The 17,650-nt window shown below is 38.0% G+C and overlaps 1 protein-coding gene across 7 annotated transcripts in view; it reads right to left on the bottom strand.

Annotated features, from left to right (window-relative positions):
• Positions 1 to 1,664: 1,664 nt before the first annotated feature.
• The window catches only part of ERCC8 (ERCC excision repair 8, CSA ubiquitin ligase complex subunit), a 30,526-nt gene continuing 14,540 nt past the window's right edge, over positions 1,665 to 17,650 (bottom strand). For 3 of the 7 annotated variants that reach the window (XM_030005768.2, XM_030005764.2, XM_030005769.1), the window contains 4 exons: positions 15,359 to 15,483; positions 10,411 to 10,608; positions 4,565 to 4,651; positions 1,665 to 2,831 (listed from right to left, as the gene is read on the bottom strand). In XM_030005768.2, coding sequence (XP_029861628.1) covers positions 2,763 to 2,831; positions 4,565 to 4,651; positions 10,411 to 10,608; positions 15,359 to 15,483 — 479 coding nt within the window. In that variant the 3' untranslated portion in view covers positions 1,665 to 2,762. The other 4 variants (XM_030005765.2, XM_041120617.1, XM_041120618.1 and 1 more) reach the window with 4 other exon arrangements.

The following is a 17,650-nucleotide window of genomic DNA, read 5'->3' as shown; positions in this document are numbered from 1 at the left end:
GGAGGCCAGCCACTAGTGGTATTGCCCAGGGGTCAATACTGGATCCAGTCCCATTGAACATCTTCATTAATGACCCTGATGATAGAATAGAATGTGCCTTCAGCAAGTTTGCAGATGATACAAGACCAGGAGAAGTGCTTGATACACCAGATTGTTGTGCTGCCAGCATTCAAAGGGACCTCAACAGACTGGAGAAATAGGCAAACAGGAATCTCATGATGTTCCATAAAGGCAAATGCCAAATGCTGCACCCAGGGAGGAAAAAGCCCAGGGACCAGAAGAGGCCAGGGACTAACCTGCTGGAAAGCAGCTTTGTGGAAAAGGACCCAGCACTCCTGGTGGACACTAAAGTGACTACAAGCCAGCAATGTGCCCTTGCAGCAAAGGTGGCCAACAGCATCCTGGGTTGCATTAGCAAGAGTGCTGTCAGCAGGCTGAGGGAGGTGATTCTTCCTATGAGGAAAGGCTGAAAGAGCTTGGACTGTTCTGCCTGGAGAAGAAAAGGCTCACCAATGCATAGAAATATCTGATGGAGCCAGAGAAAGGGACAGGAAAGAAGAGGAAGTCAGACTCTTCTCAGCATATTCAACAACAGGGCAAGATGCAATGGGTGCAAATTGAAATACAGAAAATTCCATTTAAATCTAAGAAGAAACTTTTACTCTAAGAATGTTCAAACATTGGAACAGGTTTGTAGGCCGTAGAGATACTCAAAGCCCGACTGGACACAAGCCTGAGCAACCTGCTTTAGGTGACCGTGTTTTAAGCAGGGAGGTTGGACTAGATTATCTCCAGTGGTCCCTTTCAATGTCAATGATTGTGTACTCAAAGCACAGGAAAAAAAACCTCATGAGAAAGGCCATTCCAAAAAACAGGAGAATTAATACAACATTCTTGTTGATGGGTTTAACTGTTATGATTTCCTACCTTTTCTAATAAATGTAATTTTTCTACTGCTCCCATTTTATATAACGTTCCCAGACCACCACAGGGCTGGTGGCTTTTTTGGTGGCTTTTTGATTGTTTTAAAATCAACACCATTTATAGTCACATTACAGATAACTGAAAACTGATTGAAAAAAAAATAATGCATTTACTCTTGGATAACTACCTCTATGATTTACGGAGCACATTTTTAGAAATTCAAATACCAAATACATGCACTGTAGTTGGCATATAGAAATGATATGCACAACTATAACATGCAAAAAAGTCATCCTCTTCAAGACAAAAATCAAAATGTGTAATCCTTCTTCAAATTTGTTCCCCAGTTTTTCCAGTTCTAGAAGGAACAGCCACCATTGGTAATGAAAACTATCATTTGAAAAAAAAAAAAAATAGAAAAATCTCTTGTGTATTCCTGTAAAGTAACAGTGTCAGGCTGGTCCTTAACTTCAGCTGAAACTTCTGGAAGTCTTCCACCCTGCAGCTATCCACTTAATAGTGGGTCTCTCCCCACTATATGCACTACATATGAAGCTTGTTTAATCACAACACTCCCTTGATATGCCCACTCCTCGCTTTGTATCATTTTACAATACTAGACTCTAGATTCATATAGAAACAGACAGCCCATATCTTGTATAAATACTAAAATACAGAAGCACAGTGAATTAATTCTAAAATGCATACTAATCATAGAAATAATACACATTATACAAAGATTAAATTATCATCTTTCATTTATTTGTACAATATTTTTTCATTTTGTCTGAATTTGTGGTCTTAATATCTACTCTGCTTTGGAAGGAATTTTTCCTTTATGGAGCTGCATCTAAATCTGATGGGAACCTCTAACTTGGCTTTCAGCTTGGTGACTACACTATGTCTGAAGCACAAACTAGTGATTGAGATGACACAATAACCCCACAAAGCTCCTTCCTTTCAAAACACAGCAAGCATTAGGACTACAAATTCAGATGAAAACAGTTTTGAAGCACTACATTAATGTTTCGAACTTGAAATGTGATCCAGTCTCTGCCTTGTACTGTACCTCATGCCTGTTTCTGTCCAGGAGTTCTTCACACTGGCTAGGGAAGTATGAGAGATTCATACGTAGAAAATTGAGCTTAAAAACCTGCTAACAGGAGCAACAAAACCTCTAATTAAACTTGTTTCTACTCCTAACTTTCTGGGAGAGATTCAGATACTAGTTGATGAGGTCACCATATAAATGCTGGAATGGATGACCCCAGCTATACCTCTTTCTGAACCAAAGACTGCATTTATGGAGAAACTTATGCAAAACTGAAAATGCAAAAGAACAGGCACAAAATCCTGTTGACTCCCATGGCACATAAGCCCTTGAAAATGGACACAGTCTGCACCATCTAGACATTGATAAAAATAAGCTGGAAGTATTCCTGAGCTGGTCCTCCTTCAGGCAAAATCCTCTGTATTGTGTCTCTTGGAAACGAAAGGATTATCTCCTTATGTTTAGTGATACCAGAAACAATGCAGTATTAACTGGTCCCAAGAGCTTTTTTTTTTCCTTTATGAGCTGTTCAACACTGAATAAAGTATACCAATGCATAAGGATAAGTATAGAAGTCAGTAAGTATGAAAAAGTAATCCTTTAGATTTAACTGTAACAGTGAAGAAAGAACACACAGAACAGTGGAAACTTATTTCTGAAAGACCTTGCTCTAACAGAACTGTACCAAAAATCCAGTCGTAATACATCTGACAATATCCAATTCTGTAGATAAAGTCTGTGAATGCAGTGCCTGAATATCAATTTTATATCAGCACATAATTGAAATTCAGCCTTCATCATCACTGCTGCTCCATGCGTCTTCATATGCTGGATTTAAATGCTGTTGAGGCAGAGACTAAAGAAAATAAAAATTCTCTCAGTGGTTTGCTTAATTGAAAATACTAAAATCAAATAAGGGTAATGCTAAAGGCATTTCTTAAATTACTATATGTAGACAAACTATTGTGTCTCTCATGGGTACTGCATTTTTTTTAACCACTTCTTTGGCCATTCTGCTGATTAGAGACAGAAGATAAATTATGAAAAGAAATAGTACTCTATTTAATTCCAGTTTCAACAAAAAATATCTGGAACACTAATGGGAAGTTTTATAAATATCTGGTATAAAATATAACAGATAGATATTACTGTCTTTGGTTTGTGTCATTGGTTTTAAGTCATAATTTCCTTGGCCCAGTGTAACTGAGCACTACTGTCTCAAGAAGTAGTCCTGGCCTCTGTCCACATCCAACAACTATTCCTCACCTCAGCCCCGCTACGGTCAAGCTAAAGGGTTTGTGCAGCTATGCAGTGCACTGAATCACAGTGACTCAGGATAAAATTCTTTTCTTGTTTACTTCTATCCTGGGTTCAGATTCTGGTCATAAAGGCACTCAAATGGCTGTTCTAGCACGTCAGAGGTAGTGGGAACTAGTGGCCTGTGGAGAGCAGAACTGCTTCTTTCAGAGGCAGTGCTAATCTACAACATTTGCAAACAGCAGATGCAGCTTTACAGATTTCAAAACAATGGCACATATTACATACCTCCACCATGTCAAATTTAAAGGGGCAGTTCTAATCAGAGCTGGGTAAATAATCTTGTTGCTGTGGGTGTGTTTTTGTTTTTCAGACTAAGAAAAAACAATTCACACACATCAAAATTCTCAGTTACAGCTAAAATGTTAATTTCAGGTCAACTGAACACATTTCGGGTTTAGGGTATCTAACCTTTGAAACTACTTTTTTCTTTCTTGCTTAAGTGTAGGATAGTTTTGAAATAAGTTGTCTTACAAAGCAAAGCAAGTGTAACAAAAATTTTATGCTTCTTATTTCCTCATCCAAAATGGAACATTTAAAAAAACTAAAAAAGTGGAATTTTTGTATGCTATGAGCCAAAACATTAGTATATCCTGAATTTTTAACATTAGTACAATTAGCCAAACTCTGATTCTGTGAATTGTTTCAGTTCCTCAAAATCTAGAATTTTTCATGCTCAAACTGATTACTGAAATTTTGATGGCCCAGCTTTAATACTAAGAGAAAGAAAATACTCTCCCAGAAAACAGTCTTACATATGATCTTCCCTGTAACAGCCTGAACGTCTTGCCTCACATGCTAAAATAAGTTTGTTTAGAATTTTCTTTATTATATTTCTGCATCAAAAATATATGAGTATGAACTGTGGCATTCCTAATCTTACTGTTTAATACACAGTACATTCTTAAGCAATTTAAAATACAATCTTTGGCACCTTTCCAATTCCAAAGTAGCATAAACTACAGAAGACTGTTTGGAAATCAAGGAAGCTAAAGTAGAAATTGAAAGACTGATAGCCAAATGACAAGTATTGCTTTTAATTAAGTGAGAAGCTAGAAGTCTGCAAAAGATTTTACTAGACTATGAAAGAAAATGTCCTCTCGAAACACCACAACAATCAAAAATTGCACAGAAACAGTAGGTGATTCTCCTCTTAATTAGGAATTGTTACAACTTTTGATGGTGAAACACATACTTCATACTTAATTTCCACACCATCTCCCCAAGTATAACAGCCATAAAAAGTATAGTTCAAACTCACAAACTCATTACCTTTTCAGAAACGTCATCAGGAACTGGCTCTCGAAGAGCTGGTATCCACGCAAGGATATTGCAATCTTTGCTACCACTATAAAGTTCCTTTAAGAAAGTAAGCAAAAATTACTTTTAGACAAATTTACTGAACGGTGACATGATATAATGTTGGGAAAAAAGTATACGAATTATTTATTTTAAAATAAAGATATACAATTTCTAATTTTTACTATAATCTTGATAAACAGTATTTTAACTATGCCAAAACAAAATGAGTAAGTTTTTATATTTTTCCCAGGTTGCTCACCAAAACAGCACTACCCACATTTAAATGGACTTTATTGCTTAAATGCACTTTTCTTCTTCCCTCATGTCTCCTGAAAAGACACCTATTTTAACAGTTAGGAAGCTTAAGAGATGATTTATATTCAATGAAGAAGCAAGATGAAAAAAAAGGAAAGATTTTTTTATTATAATTAAAAAATATGAATCAACTCAAAAGCATCTAGTAATACATGCTAGAAGAGTGCATACATATGGAACAAAGAAGTATTAAGTAAACGTAGTTTCAGTATGCCTAGGGAAGGAAAAGAACAAATAAAGAACAATTTGAAGCCTGTATCCTGTTGGGAAGGCAGAGATCAGAAAGACCAATTTATTATTTTTAATATAAATAACTATATTTATTATGGTAATGACTAAGGACTGAGATCCCCTTGTGCAAGGCAGCCTGGAAACACATGGAAGCAAACAGTCTCTACACCAAACAGCTAACAGTCAAATATAGCTTAGTTTTTTGCACTAATAATGCTTCTATTTTCCAAAGTGCTACTTAAATAAACACGCATGAAGATATTCTCATATCCCTTCAATCTTGAATCATACTCCTGCATATTACATGCAATGTCTGACAGCACTTGGGTATTGCTGTGTGTTTAAACTGCCTGAGTGAAACATAAATTTCTTCTGTATTCAGGCTGACAGTATGAAAGCTTTGCTTTAAGCATGTTGGCTTTTGCACTTAAACTAGCAACTCTGTGCATATCTGCACATTACTAATATGTTGATTCAACATAAGTTCAATAAATTATTACAGTTCTGTCTTTGCAGAAAGTCTCCTATATTATGTATATTTAATTCTAGAACTGCATGGATTACTTTGACAGTTGGTGCAGGAACTTAATGCCCAATTCCTACAAATACTCATTTATGTGGGTAATATTATTCAAGAGAGCTGACATACTCACTTTTGTAAAACTGGTCCCATGCATGAAGTTGTTCATGCATAAAACACATACAAGAATAAAGTTTATAATTTTATGAGAAAGAAGCATCCAACTTATCTTGCTTAAAAAGAGGATAAGTCAGTTATACCAAGGTATAAGTCAAATCCCAGTTTATCCTGTCAGCAGTACTCTACTCAAACCTCCTGTCTTTGACAGGATACAGAATATCACTAGAACTTTAAAATCTCTTTCCATGCCAAAATCTGTCCTTGTGAGCAATGTCACAGTGACATCAGCATACTTCCATTTAATCTTTACTACCACTTGTCTCACTTTCAGATCCTGGCACTGCAAGATCTTCAGTTAATATCCACTGCATTGAGTAATACTTACAATTAATTATTACAACCTGAAATGGTGACTCATACCTTAAGCCAGTCAAAAGAAGAGCCAGTGAGGTCCATGCATGTTTATGGTACAGTATAGAACATACACATACATTGTACTACAAACATGCTCCACGCATATTTATGGTACAATATATGGAAATATTATGCTTTAAGACTCTGAGGAAAGATAGCAAATAAAACCCAGTTTAACATTCAGTTATCTTTACTTATTAGCCTACCACTGGATTTGGCAAATACCTTTGCAGATGTCACTGGCATTTCTTGAACAATAGAAGTAGCTATAATTTAAAGCAAAATTGTTTCCTGATGCATACCTAATATTTTATGACATATTATTTGTGCATGGTGCTTTACTGCATTTCTTTTTCTGAAAGGGAAACAGAGGTCTTGTTTGTTTACTTAAATTATTTTAGGCAGCTAATATAATACAATGGTATCTAGCATATTAGATCCAACAGTAAACATCATCTCAAAGATTGCACAATGAAGATTTCCTCTTCCACACCACCCTTGAAATTACCAACCTCCTATTAAATTAATGGCTCTTATTAAAGGGACAAATTCTGCAGTTCTTATTACTCAAGCAGACTAACATCTTATTAACTTTACAGAGATATTTACATAAGAACAATTTAGGCCAACAGTAATACAGTGGATTTTATGGCTCTATTCCCAGGATCTCAAAAGGCATATATATATACACATTAACTAAATCTCGCACCACTCTGTGGGGACAGCTCCACACAGTATCTCAAACACAAAAGGTATTCCACACAAACCTGGTAATTAATTTGGACCTCATAGGAACAGATAAAGACTAGTATCATTGGATTGCAAATAGCTAGCTGCTTAGGTATCAGTGATCATATTTGATTACATGGTTCTGAGCAAACAGAAGACACTTCTCACCTCAAACACATAACTGGTGGCAAGTTAAAGTTCCTTTTAGAGCCTATTCCAGCTACAAGGTGAAACAAAGATAGTGATTAAAATACAGGTAATGAATAGAAAGAACGTGAGGGACAGGCAGCAACCAGCACTTCAATTAGAAGTTTTGAACATAGGAAAAAGAAAGAAAATCTAAGGGCCAGATTTGAGGGTGGGCAGGGCAAAAATCACTTAGCAAGGTTAAAGACAGCAGAAAAAGTTTAGAAGACTTAATATGAAGAAAACTCTTAACAACAACAGAGACTCACTACTAGATGGAAATGGTAGAAACTATGCAGAAAAGATGTAGACCTTGTTTCATATGAAGATAGTGTACCAATTTCAAATGTGTTAATAAGTAAGAAAAATGTTAGAAAGCCATCTGCTACACATTTCACCAGAAGATGCATAACATATCAGAGAGCCTTAGAAGAGTTGTCTAAGAAAACTTCTGACTTAAGTTAATCATGTTTTAATACTTATTGAAATACTACAGAGCTGAAAGTGAGCTAATATGCCATTCAGAAGAAAAGAAAAAAGTGGAATGGTATAGATACAAATGAACTAACTGACATTTCTTTAATCCTAAACAAGACAATGGAAAAGGTGATTAAACGGTGCAGCTACTGTAGAGTTAAGATATAGGAATATAAACAACATCAGTCAACAGAGTTTGCAACAAAGCAGGTTTTGTCCAGCAAAACTGATTTTATTTACAACGACTGACTGAAAATAGAAATGCACAGCTGTGAAAAACTTTGTAACATATTTATTTAATATTGCTTGCAGGAGTAAAATAAAACAGGTAACTATAAATTTTACAGACAACTGCATTCTCAGAAAAGGAGTTTTAACTGGGAAATCCTAATTTCTATTGGAATTATATGAAGACTGATGAATGTACTTAATTGTCTTGAGACAGAATGAGCTATTTGGAAGTATAGGTGTGAACACAGTCAAAATAACACTACCACTACCTTTGGTGTTGACACACTGACTGTAGTAATGTTATTCCATTAAAGTAACAATTTGATGCAACTAAAAGCAGAACATTTAAAATTTAATATAAACACATGAGCACTTTTGTTGGGAAACTATTCTTAAAACATAAAGGGCTTTTTAAGATAGTTAAGAACAGTCCAGAAAAGATGTGCCACAGTTATACTTTAAATATTCCACCTTTTGGTGAATCTAGTACCTCACTGCCTATTCATGCCAGAACTGCTTTCCAAGTCTAGCAAGACTTATTAGCTTGGGCTCTACTGCCTCATCTGTAATGTGCCCAAAACTTCCAGTGAAGTACTTCCAGTGAACTCCACCTCAGTGATAGGGAAACATTGTTTGAGTCAAAGTTACTGGACTCAAAGCAAGAGCTACCAGATTCATTTCTATGATGCATTATATGAAAGGTCATGAAAAGATACCCACGTGCCCTTTCTGCCTCAGTGTTTTGGGTTTGTGTGGTGGGGTTTTGGTAGTGGGGGAGGAGCTACAGGGGCTACAACTCCTGTGAGAAGCTGCTAGAAGCTTCCCCAGCTCCAAGTCAAACCCGCCGCTGGCCAAGGCCGAGCCCATCAGCAACAGCAGTAGCACCTCTGGGAGAACTGATTTAAGAGGGGAAACCTGCAGCAGGGGAAGAGATTGGAATGTGAGAGAACCCCTCTGCAGACAGCAAGGTCACTGAGGAGCGGGGGAGGAGGGGATGCCCCTGCAGCCTGTGGTGAGAGGGCAGGCTGTCCCCCCCAGCCCATGGAGGGGAGCGGGGGAGCAGATGCCCACCTGCAGCCCAGGGAGGACCCCATGCCAGAGCAGGGGGATGCCCCCAAGATGGCCGTGACTCCATGGGAAAGCCCGCGCTGGAGCAGTCTGTGACTGAAGGACTGCAGCCTATGGAAAGGACCCACACTGGAGCAATTCGTGAAGAACTGCAGCCCATGGTAAGGACTCACGTTGGAGAAGTTCGTGGAGGACTGTCTCCTGTAGGAGGGACCCCACACTGGAGCAGGGGAAGAGTGAGGAGTCCTCCACCTGAGAAGGAAGGAGCGGCAGAGACAAGGTGTGATGAACTGACCACAACCCCCATTCCCCATCCCCCTGTGCCACTGTGAGGGAGAAGGTAGACAAAATTGGGAGTGAAGTTGAGCCTGGGAAAGAGGGAGGGGTGAGGCGAAGGTGTTTTAAGGTTTGGTGTTATTTCTCATTATCCTGCTCTGATTTAATTTGTAACAAATTAAGTTGATCTTGTTTTTCTTCCCCAAGTTGAGTCTGTTTTGCCTGTGACCATAATGGATGAGTAATCCCTCCCTGTTCTTGTCTCGACCCATGAGCTTTTCTTTATATTTTCTCCTTCTCATCCCACTGAGGCAAGAGGAGCAAGCGAGCAACTGCCTGGTGCTTTGTTGCCAGCTGGGCTTAAATCATGACAGTCAAATATTTCTGCCCAATATTTCAGAAACAAAAGACAAGAAAGGAGAAGCTGGAACATGAAGTACAATCCTCAACACCTGACGGCAAATATGTAACAGCCTTAAAATCCATACTAACATCCATTCTGCTCTTGCTACACCACAAGCTGTAAGAACGATCTGTTGTAAACTATCTCATAATAAATTAAGCTTTGTTATCCTTTTATTACAAGAGAAAAATATACCATAGGGGGAGAGGAAAAGAAAAAAAAGGCAGGGGAAGAGAAAAAAAGGCTGTCAGCACCATGAGTCCCTGTAATGCTATGGTATTTCTTAGGTGAAATGTTCTCAGATTAATTTAAGAAGATCATCAAGTTCCCAACACGTCATCCAAACTGTTCATAGATCCAGTGACTGGTATAACTAGAAGCATTTGAGAAAGATCACCTTAGCAAAGTACTTGAGAGGTTTCTCAGTACTGATAGCAATACAAATGCACTTCAACTAAATGCACTTCACATTCATTCTTACTGTGATTGGTCTTAGGTATCTCAGAGAAAGACAAATGCCTCATCTTCAGTCTTACAGAAAACAGGCAAAAGCCTTAATGCATACAATTTATTACTGACAATATAAGCCAAAAAATTACTATAGGTATATTGAAAAGTTACCTATGTGAGATGAAATGAATAGTGGAAGGAACCCTATGTAGAAAGGGCCATCCCAAGAACTTGACCAAACTTTTCTTGCATGACACATAGGTCATAGAACTCCCTCTTATGTCAAGATCTTTCATTAAAGCACATCCCTGAAAAGTTAACACTTTTTGTGCAAATGGTTTGGCAATTTGCATAAATACTCCAGGTGGTCTGGAATACTTTTTGTACTCTACTTACCTGAAAATTAGGTTGAAATACACAGCAGTCGACAGTACTGTAATGCCCTCTAAGCATCGTTATCAGTTCTCCTGTGAAAACTGTATAAACAGCAATGGTACTACCATACGGAACAAAGGCAAACTCTGGACTACAGCCACAAGAGACGGTGAATTTGAGTCCTTTTCTACTTTCATTACAGACTTTCCCATAATTCACCTGTAAAATGAAGGATTATGCAGTGAGCTATTAACTACAAATACAGGAAATAAATTACATGAAAAGGTCAATTTCCTTTTTTCTTTAACATCCAATAAAATTAATTTTAAGCTTTCCAATGTTAATACAACCCTTGAGAGTTCCAATTACAGTTGTCTACCAAGGGAATAATTTTTCTGTTCATTAAAGTTCACTCTCCTTAATATCAACTTCAAGAAAGGGAAAGAAAGATACGCCTAAAAATCAGCAGTTCCAAACTAGAAATAGAATTTGCACAGGCTGTTGCATGCCAGATCTACACTGAGTACCTAAACTACCACTGAAATTAGAACTGGTTGAGGAATTACTGCCTTAAACATTTTCCTAGATGATCCAACATAATAAATTTCTCTCAGATATTCAAACTATCTGAGAGAATATATACTATATATATACACTATACTCCTTATGCACAACAGTATACAGTTATAAATCATAGAATCATGGAATAGTTTGGGTTGGAAGGGACCTTTAAAGGTCATCTAGTCCAAACCCCCTGCAGGGACATCTTCAACTCGATCAGGTTGCTCAGAGCCCTGTCCAACCTGACCTTGAAAGTTTCCAGAGATGGGGCATCTACCACCTCTCCGGGCAACCTGTTCCAGTGTTTCACCACCCTCACTGTAAAAAATTTCTTCCTCCTATCTACTCTGAATCTACCATCTTTTAGTTTCAAATCATTACCCCTTGTCCTGTCGCAACAGGCTCTACTAAAAAGTCTGTCCCCATCCTTCTTATAAGCCCCCTTTAAGTACTGGAAGGCCGCAACAAGGTCTCCCCCAAGTCTTCTCTTCTCCAGGCTGAACAACCCCAACTGTCTCAGCCTTTCCTTACAGGAGAGGTGCTCCAGCCCTCTGGTCATCTTCGTGGCCCTCCTCTGGACCCATTCCAACAGGTCCATGTCTTTCCTGTACTGAAGACTCCAGAGCTGGACACAGTACTGCAGGTGGGGTCTCACCAGAGGGGAGTAGAGGAGCAGAATCACCTCCCTCAACTGGTGGCCACGCTTCTATTGATGCAGACCAGGACACGGTTGGCTTTCTGGGCTAGGAGCACATATTGCCAGGTCATGTCCAGCTTTTCATCCACCAGTACCCCCAAGTCCTTCTCCTCAGGGCTGCTCTCAATCCCTTCATCCCCCAGCCTGTATTGGTACTGGGGGTTGCCCTGACCCAGGTGCAGGACCTTGCACTTGGCCTTGTTGAACCTCATGAGCTTCACACAGGCCCACTTCTTGAGCTTGTCGAGGTTCCTCTGAATGGCATCCTGTCCCTCAGGCATGTCAGCCACACCACATGGCTTGGTGTCACCTGCAAACTTGCTGAGGGTGCACTCGATCCCACTGTCTATGTCATTGATGAAGATATTAAACATTAGATCCCAATACTACAAGACTTCAGCCCACAGATTGAACAAAAATTGATCTACTCTACCTTCTACCCTGTAAGTGCCCTTTGTTTATCAGAGTTGACTGATGTTCCAGAAAACTACATTTCTGAAGTGTATGTCAGTAGGATGGCACAGAACAGAAGCACCACTCTAGACAACACAACAACTAGCCTGAAGTATTTCTCAGCAAGTCATCCCTTGCTCAGCGAAGGAGGAACAGAGGAAAAATGTCTGCAATGTAGGGAAAGATTCTGCATCACTCCCTCATGTGTTACCAGGAAACAGTGGGAGATGAATACGGAGTATGAAAACAACTGTAGGGCAAGCAGAAGGATGGTATAAGTAAAGGACAAAGTAAATGGATTAGAAGACAGAGACTCATGAAGTAGAAGCAAATAAAGAATAATTTGCTAAATTATTACAGAGTAGATAAGAGTGATAAAAAAGCCTATTTTCTAACCAAAGCTAAATCACCACTGAGAAATTCCATACTGTTCCCTATAAGGGCAGCTGGGATAGGAGCAAATGCTACATTTCTAAGACCTGGCCTGTGAGGTGTGTAGGAAGCCTTAGAAATAAAAGTAGTGTAAGAAATACAGCTTACTAGCATCTGTATGTTTCAAGATCTTGACAAGTTCTATACAGATAAAAATCTCACTGAAAGTTGAAAGTGGAAAGTTTCCAAACATGCTAGGAAATATTCCAGTTGGATGTATCAGTCTAATTAGGTCCTATCAGACATCAGAAGTGTATTCACGAGAAAAATGCAGAAACATATTCATTAGAACAGTACAGCTTACCTCTAAACAAACTTAATTAAAACAAAACATTAGAATTTTGGCAAATAAAACATACACATATAAATTTTTTTTCATTGAGGTCTACAACGAACACCTGAAATTCACACATTATTTTATGATTTAAAAGAAGTCTTTTTTCTAATAAAAATAACAGTATTTTAAATTTAAATTCATTAATACTACAGCACATTATATATAAAATATTGTTGTCAAGTAGTATTGCCCTACAATCTATGCTCTTAATTTCTGCTGAAAAACAGAGATTCAATTATATATACAATGTTAGCAAAGCTCTCTGTGTTAATTTTAAAGCTCCCTACCTAAACATCATGCCCTACAGTTAAAAAAAAATTAAAAAATTCCTAAGTGTGAAATCTTTTGACTATAAGGTAACAGATTTGTAAAGTTTATCAGGTAAATATTCCAATACAAATGTCTTGCTTTGTCAGGTTCTTGATCCATACTATATCAATTGTCTGAGTCCAAAGTTTGAGGCAAATGTAAGCTCAATCAGCATGAGCCAGGCAAGGAAGACTACTTGTTGCTCTATTCTTAAAGTATGCTCTTTCATAGCAAAGAGCACTTATGTAAGAAAAGTATAGTAAAAAGGAGTCCTGAGAAAATCTCTCTCAATCATAAAAATGTATACAAAGAACGTCTGAACAGCATACAAGTAGGCTGATATTTTTTCATGGAGAGGATATTTTCATGAGATGTGGAGCTTATGTCATGTCCTTTGTGGATAATACTGCTCATTTTGTAAAGACAGTGTTTGTAAATATTGACTGTGTTAAGTCTTGTTAATGCTGGTCGTTTTAAGAGGCATATTACTCTGCTGATACTCCTTTACACAGCATGTGAGCTCTAACGGCAACAATTCCCAAGCCACAACACTGCTCATAACAAAGGCATGTACAATGAAAGGGAGGAGTGGAGGCTGGGAAAAGTAAATTATATGGATATACTTGGTGTAAATGTTCCTGCCTGATAGAGGAGCAACGGAAAGGAAAGGATGCTGTCAAAACAAGAACTGAAGATCTTAACACTGGCTTTGTCCTTTGAGCACACAGACGAACAGAAAACCTGCTTCCTCCTGTTTGATTCTTCCTATACTCAGTGAATCAGGACTTTCCATTCCTTTTTGTGATAAAGGATGTATGCAAGATGTGTACGACTCCAACATTGATTTCTCTTACTAACTGAAACAATCCACTAGGGCCCCAATTTGGCTCATTGCTCAAAAAAATTCATATGCATGGCTTAATTTCTGTACCTTTTGAAAGGTATAGAAAAAAATTGTGGAGATCAAAAGAACTGGCTTGTAGGGGAAATAAAGGGACTATGGTGTGAACTTGTATTACCTGTAGATGTATTCATTTGTCTGCTGGTGCCTTAAAATTATTTTAAGCAATACCTCTGGGCAGTGTGGGAAAATACAGTACTCTGGACAATATAATTCTGGACTTGAAAAAACAAGGCAGGATCAAGCTATTCCACACCAAATAAGAAAACTGTAAAATAGCCTATGAAACAAGTCAATGAACTAACAGGCACAGAAAAACAAAAAACAGTGATCCAGCTGGTGATAGCAAAGTGAACAAACTGTATTATCTACTTTGGTGATGGTGATTCGAAGACAGAAAGATGTCTGTATATGAAGTGCTCAGAACAAGCTGGCAAATATGGGTAGCATGGAGATAGAAAAGTCCTTTTATTTGAATGTCTATAAGGAATTCTTTTTGCTGTGTTCTGAAACTAAGCAGCAGAAGTAAAAGATTTCTAAGGCAGAGTAAAATTTCTTCATTTCCTGATAACAATGACAGACCATAGTCAGGATAAGCTAAAATCCTATGGAAACTGACTTGCCTAGTATGTTCTTCTTTCAAAATAGACATAGGAAACAATTTTCTTTACTGAACAGAAAATTAAAACAGGAATCTTCAGAAAAAAATAAGAAAAAAAAAATAATAGAAAGGACTTGAGCAGCAGTAGAGATTTAATTCTGCACCCCCACCCCTACCCTGTTTGGTTGCAATGCAGATGTAGAGGGACAGATATTCTTAACACTGCTATAAAATGTCACAAAAGAGATTCCACAAAAACACAAAGAAAGTTGCAAGAAAGCTAGGCAGTCAATCAGTGAAACTTTCAGGTATGGAAAACTGCCCTGTGGCTAGCACACTGACAACTTATAGTTAAAAAAATAAAAATTTCTACCAACAGTCACTGCATATTAAGGTTTTCATTACTGTCTGCAGTGTTCTCAGCTATGCTCACAAATTAATGAATTAAAGTTACCATATTCAATCTTTAAGTAGATCCAGGCTTCTTCATATTCTTATTTTTTTTATAATAAGTAGAAATAAGAAAAGAAACCTGAAAAAAAATGATCTCAAGATCTCCTAATGATAAGATTAAGCAGCTATATCCTTTATGAAAATGAATAAATATCCAAAGTTGTAATGACAATTGAACAAATTAAATGCAATTAAAAACATAACGAAAGATCATTGAAAACTTACTAACGTGTTTTCTCCAGTGGAGCTGTTCCAGAGTCGCATGCGATCATCTGTACCAATGGTCAACAGATGAAGTCCATCATTTGTATAGCATAAACCATTAACTCTCCCATTGTGAGCAGTGCCTGCTGTCAAGAAAAAGATCTGGTTCAGATTTCTACAAAAGAATTATTATTTTGTATGTGCATTTTCATTTCAATGTATAGTATGGAAAGTGCTGTTTAAATGGTAACGTATCAGTAAATTAATAATTTAACTCTTGGTTTATAAAAGCATCTGGCTGGTGGCAAGTCACCAGCAGTGTTACTCAGGGTTCAATTCCAGAGCCAGTTCTGTTCAATGTATTTATCAGTGATCTGGATGCAGGAGTTGAATACACCATTAACAAATTTGCTGATAATACCAAACTGGGACGTGCTGTTGACTGTCATGAGGGACAAGCTGCCTTGCAGATGGATCTAGATAGATTAGAGCACTGGTCAATGATTAATGGGATGATATTTAACGAGTCAAAATGCCAGATTCTGCACCTAGGATGGAGTAACACCAGGCACAAGTATGAACTGGGTGAGGAGTGGCTGGAGAGCAGCCCTGCAGAAGGGCATCTGGGGGTGCTGGTTTGATGCTAAGCTCAGTTGGAGCCATCAGCGTGCCCCAGCAGCCAAGAGGGCAAACCGCATCCTGAGCACAACTAACACAGCGTAACCAGCCGGTCAAAAGAGGTGATTATCCCGCTGTAGTCAGCGTTGGTGCGGCCTCACCCTGAGTGCTGTCTGCAGTTCTGGGCTCCACAATTTAAGAAGGATGTTAAGTCCTTGAATGCATCCAGAGGAGGGCAACAAAGCTGGGGAAAGGGCTGGAAGGCATGTCCTGTGAGGAGCGGCTGAGGACTTTGGGCTTGTCTAGTTTGGAGAGAAGGAGGCTGAGGGGGGACCTCATTGCTCCCTGCAGCTTCCCGAGGAGGGCAAGTGGAGAGGGAGGTGCTGAGCTCTTCTCCCTGCTACCCAGTCGCAGGACGGATGGGAATGGTTCAAAGCTGTGCCGGGGAGGTTCAGACTGGACATTAGGAAGCATTTCTTTACAGAGAGGGTGGTCAAACACTGGAACAGACTTCCTACAGAGGTGGCTGATGCCCCAAGCCTGTCAGTGTTTAAGAAGCATTTGGACAATGCCCTTAATAACATGCTTTAACTTTTGGTCACCCCTGATTTGGTTAGGCAGTTGGACTAGATGATTGTTGTAGGCTACTTCCAACTGAATGTTCTATTCTATGTTGTTTATAGAGTACTATAAATTAATTCCATCGAGTTCACCCTGCAATACTGCACATTCTTAAGTATGTTAAAGTAGCTAAAATCCAACTAAGTGCTACCACAGCAAATCTAATTATGGTGCCCATAAATTAACTCACTGAAAAATGGACAAGGTATCTGTGCATTACACTGTAATACACAATTTGGACAGATCTCTTAGGTGAAGTGTTACCTGTTTTTCAAGTATTTTTTAAAAAAATTGTTAGCTGCATTTGGTTTAGTTCAGCTATATTTCAATATATTTAATATCCTAGTCTATGTGATTAGCATTAGATTATTAAAAAATCATCTTTAACCTGTCAGACAGGGGAATAAAGTTGAAAAGAAAGTTGTTGTGCTTGAACAAGTCAACATGTCTTTCAAAGGAATGTTTAAAATGGCACTAATTATCTTGGGAGTTACATGGAATTTTGTTTTTCATAAAATAAAATTTGTGCAAATTTTTCATTTTTCCTAAGTCTTCGATTTCTTTAGAGCATTTTCATCTCAGTAATTTCCTGAATTTCAAGGAAATTTAAAATTGTCAAAAACAAACATCTGTATTACCACACTACAATTTACATAATAGAGACATGGTTATTAAAACAGATACTTGCTGATACTTCATATCCTCTAATTGTACATATTGGAAAATTAGTTTGACTTTACAGAGATTTGCATGCTTTTTTCTACAAACAATTTAAGTTGCACGCAAGTCAGACTGACTTGTAGCTTTAATCACTGTGATTTATGCTATGCAAATCCCTTTGTTTGGAGCCATGATACAGAGTTTCTACTTTGTGATTCAATTCCAAATACTATGTATTCCTACCTCAGAGCAGTTCAAGTACTGTTTTGGCCTGCCAAAATTAAGTGTCTTCTGTCCAGAATTAACCAAAATTCATGAACTATAATTTAAAGTTCAGAAGCTTCCCTTTAATTTAGCTGGATTTTTTTGTAGGTACAAAAATGTGACCTGAAGATACATAAAAAAATGGTAATG

The sequence above is a fragment of the Aquila chrysaetos genome, chromosome Z (genome assembly GCF_900496995.4).
Source record: "Aquila chrysaetos chrysaetos chromosome Z, bAquChr1.4, whole genome shotgun sequence".
Classification (NCBI taxonomy): domain Eukaryota; kingdom Metazoa; phylum Chordata; class Aves; order Accipitriformes; family Accipitridae; genus Aquila; species Aquila chrysaetos.
This window is presented reverse-complemented; position numbering and strand designations above follow the sequence as displayed.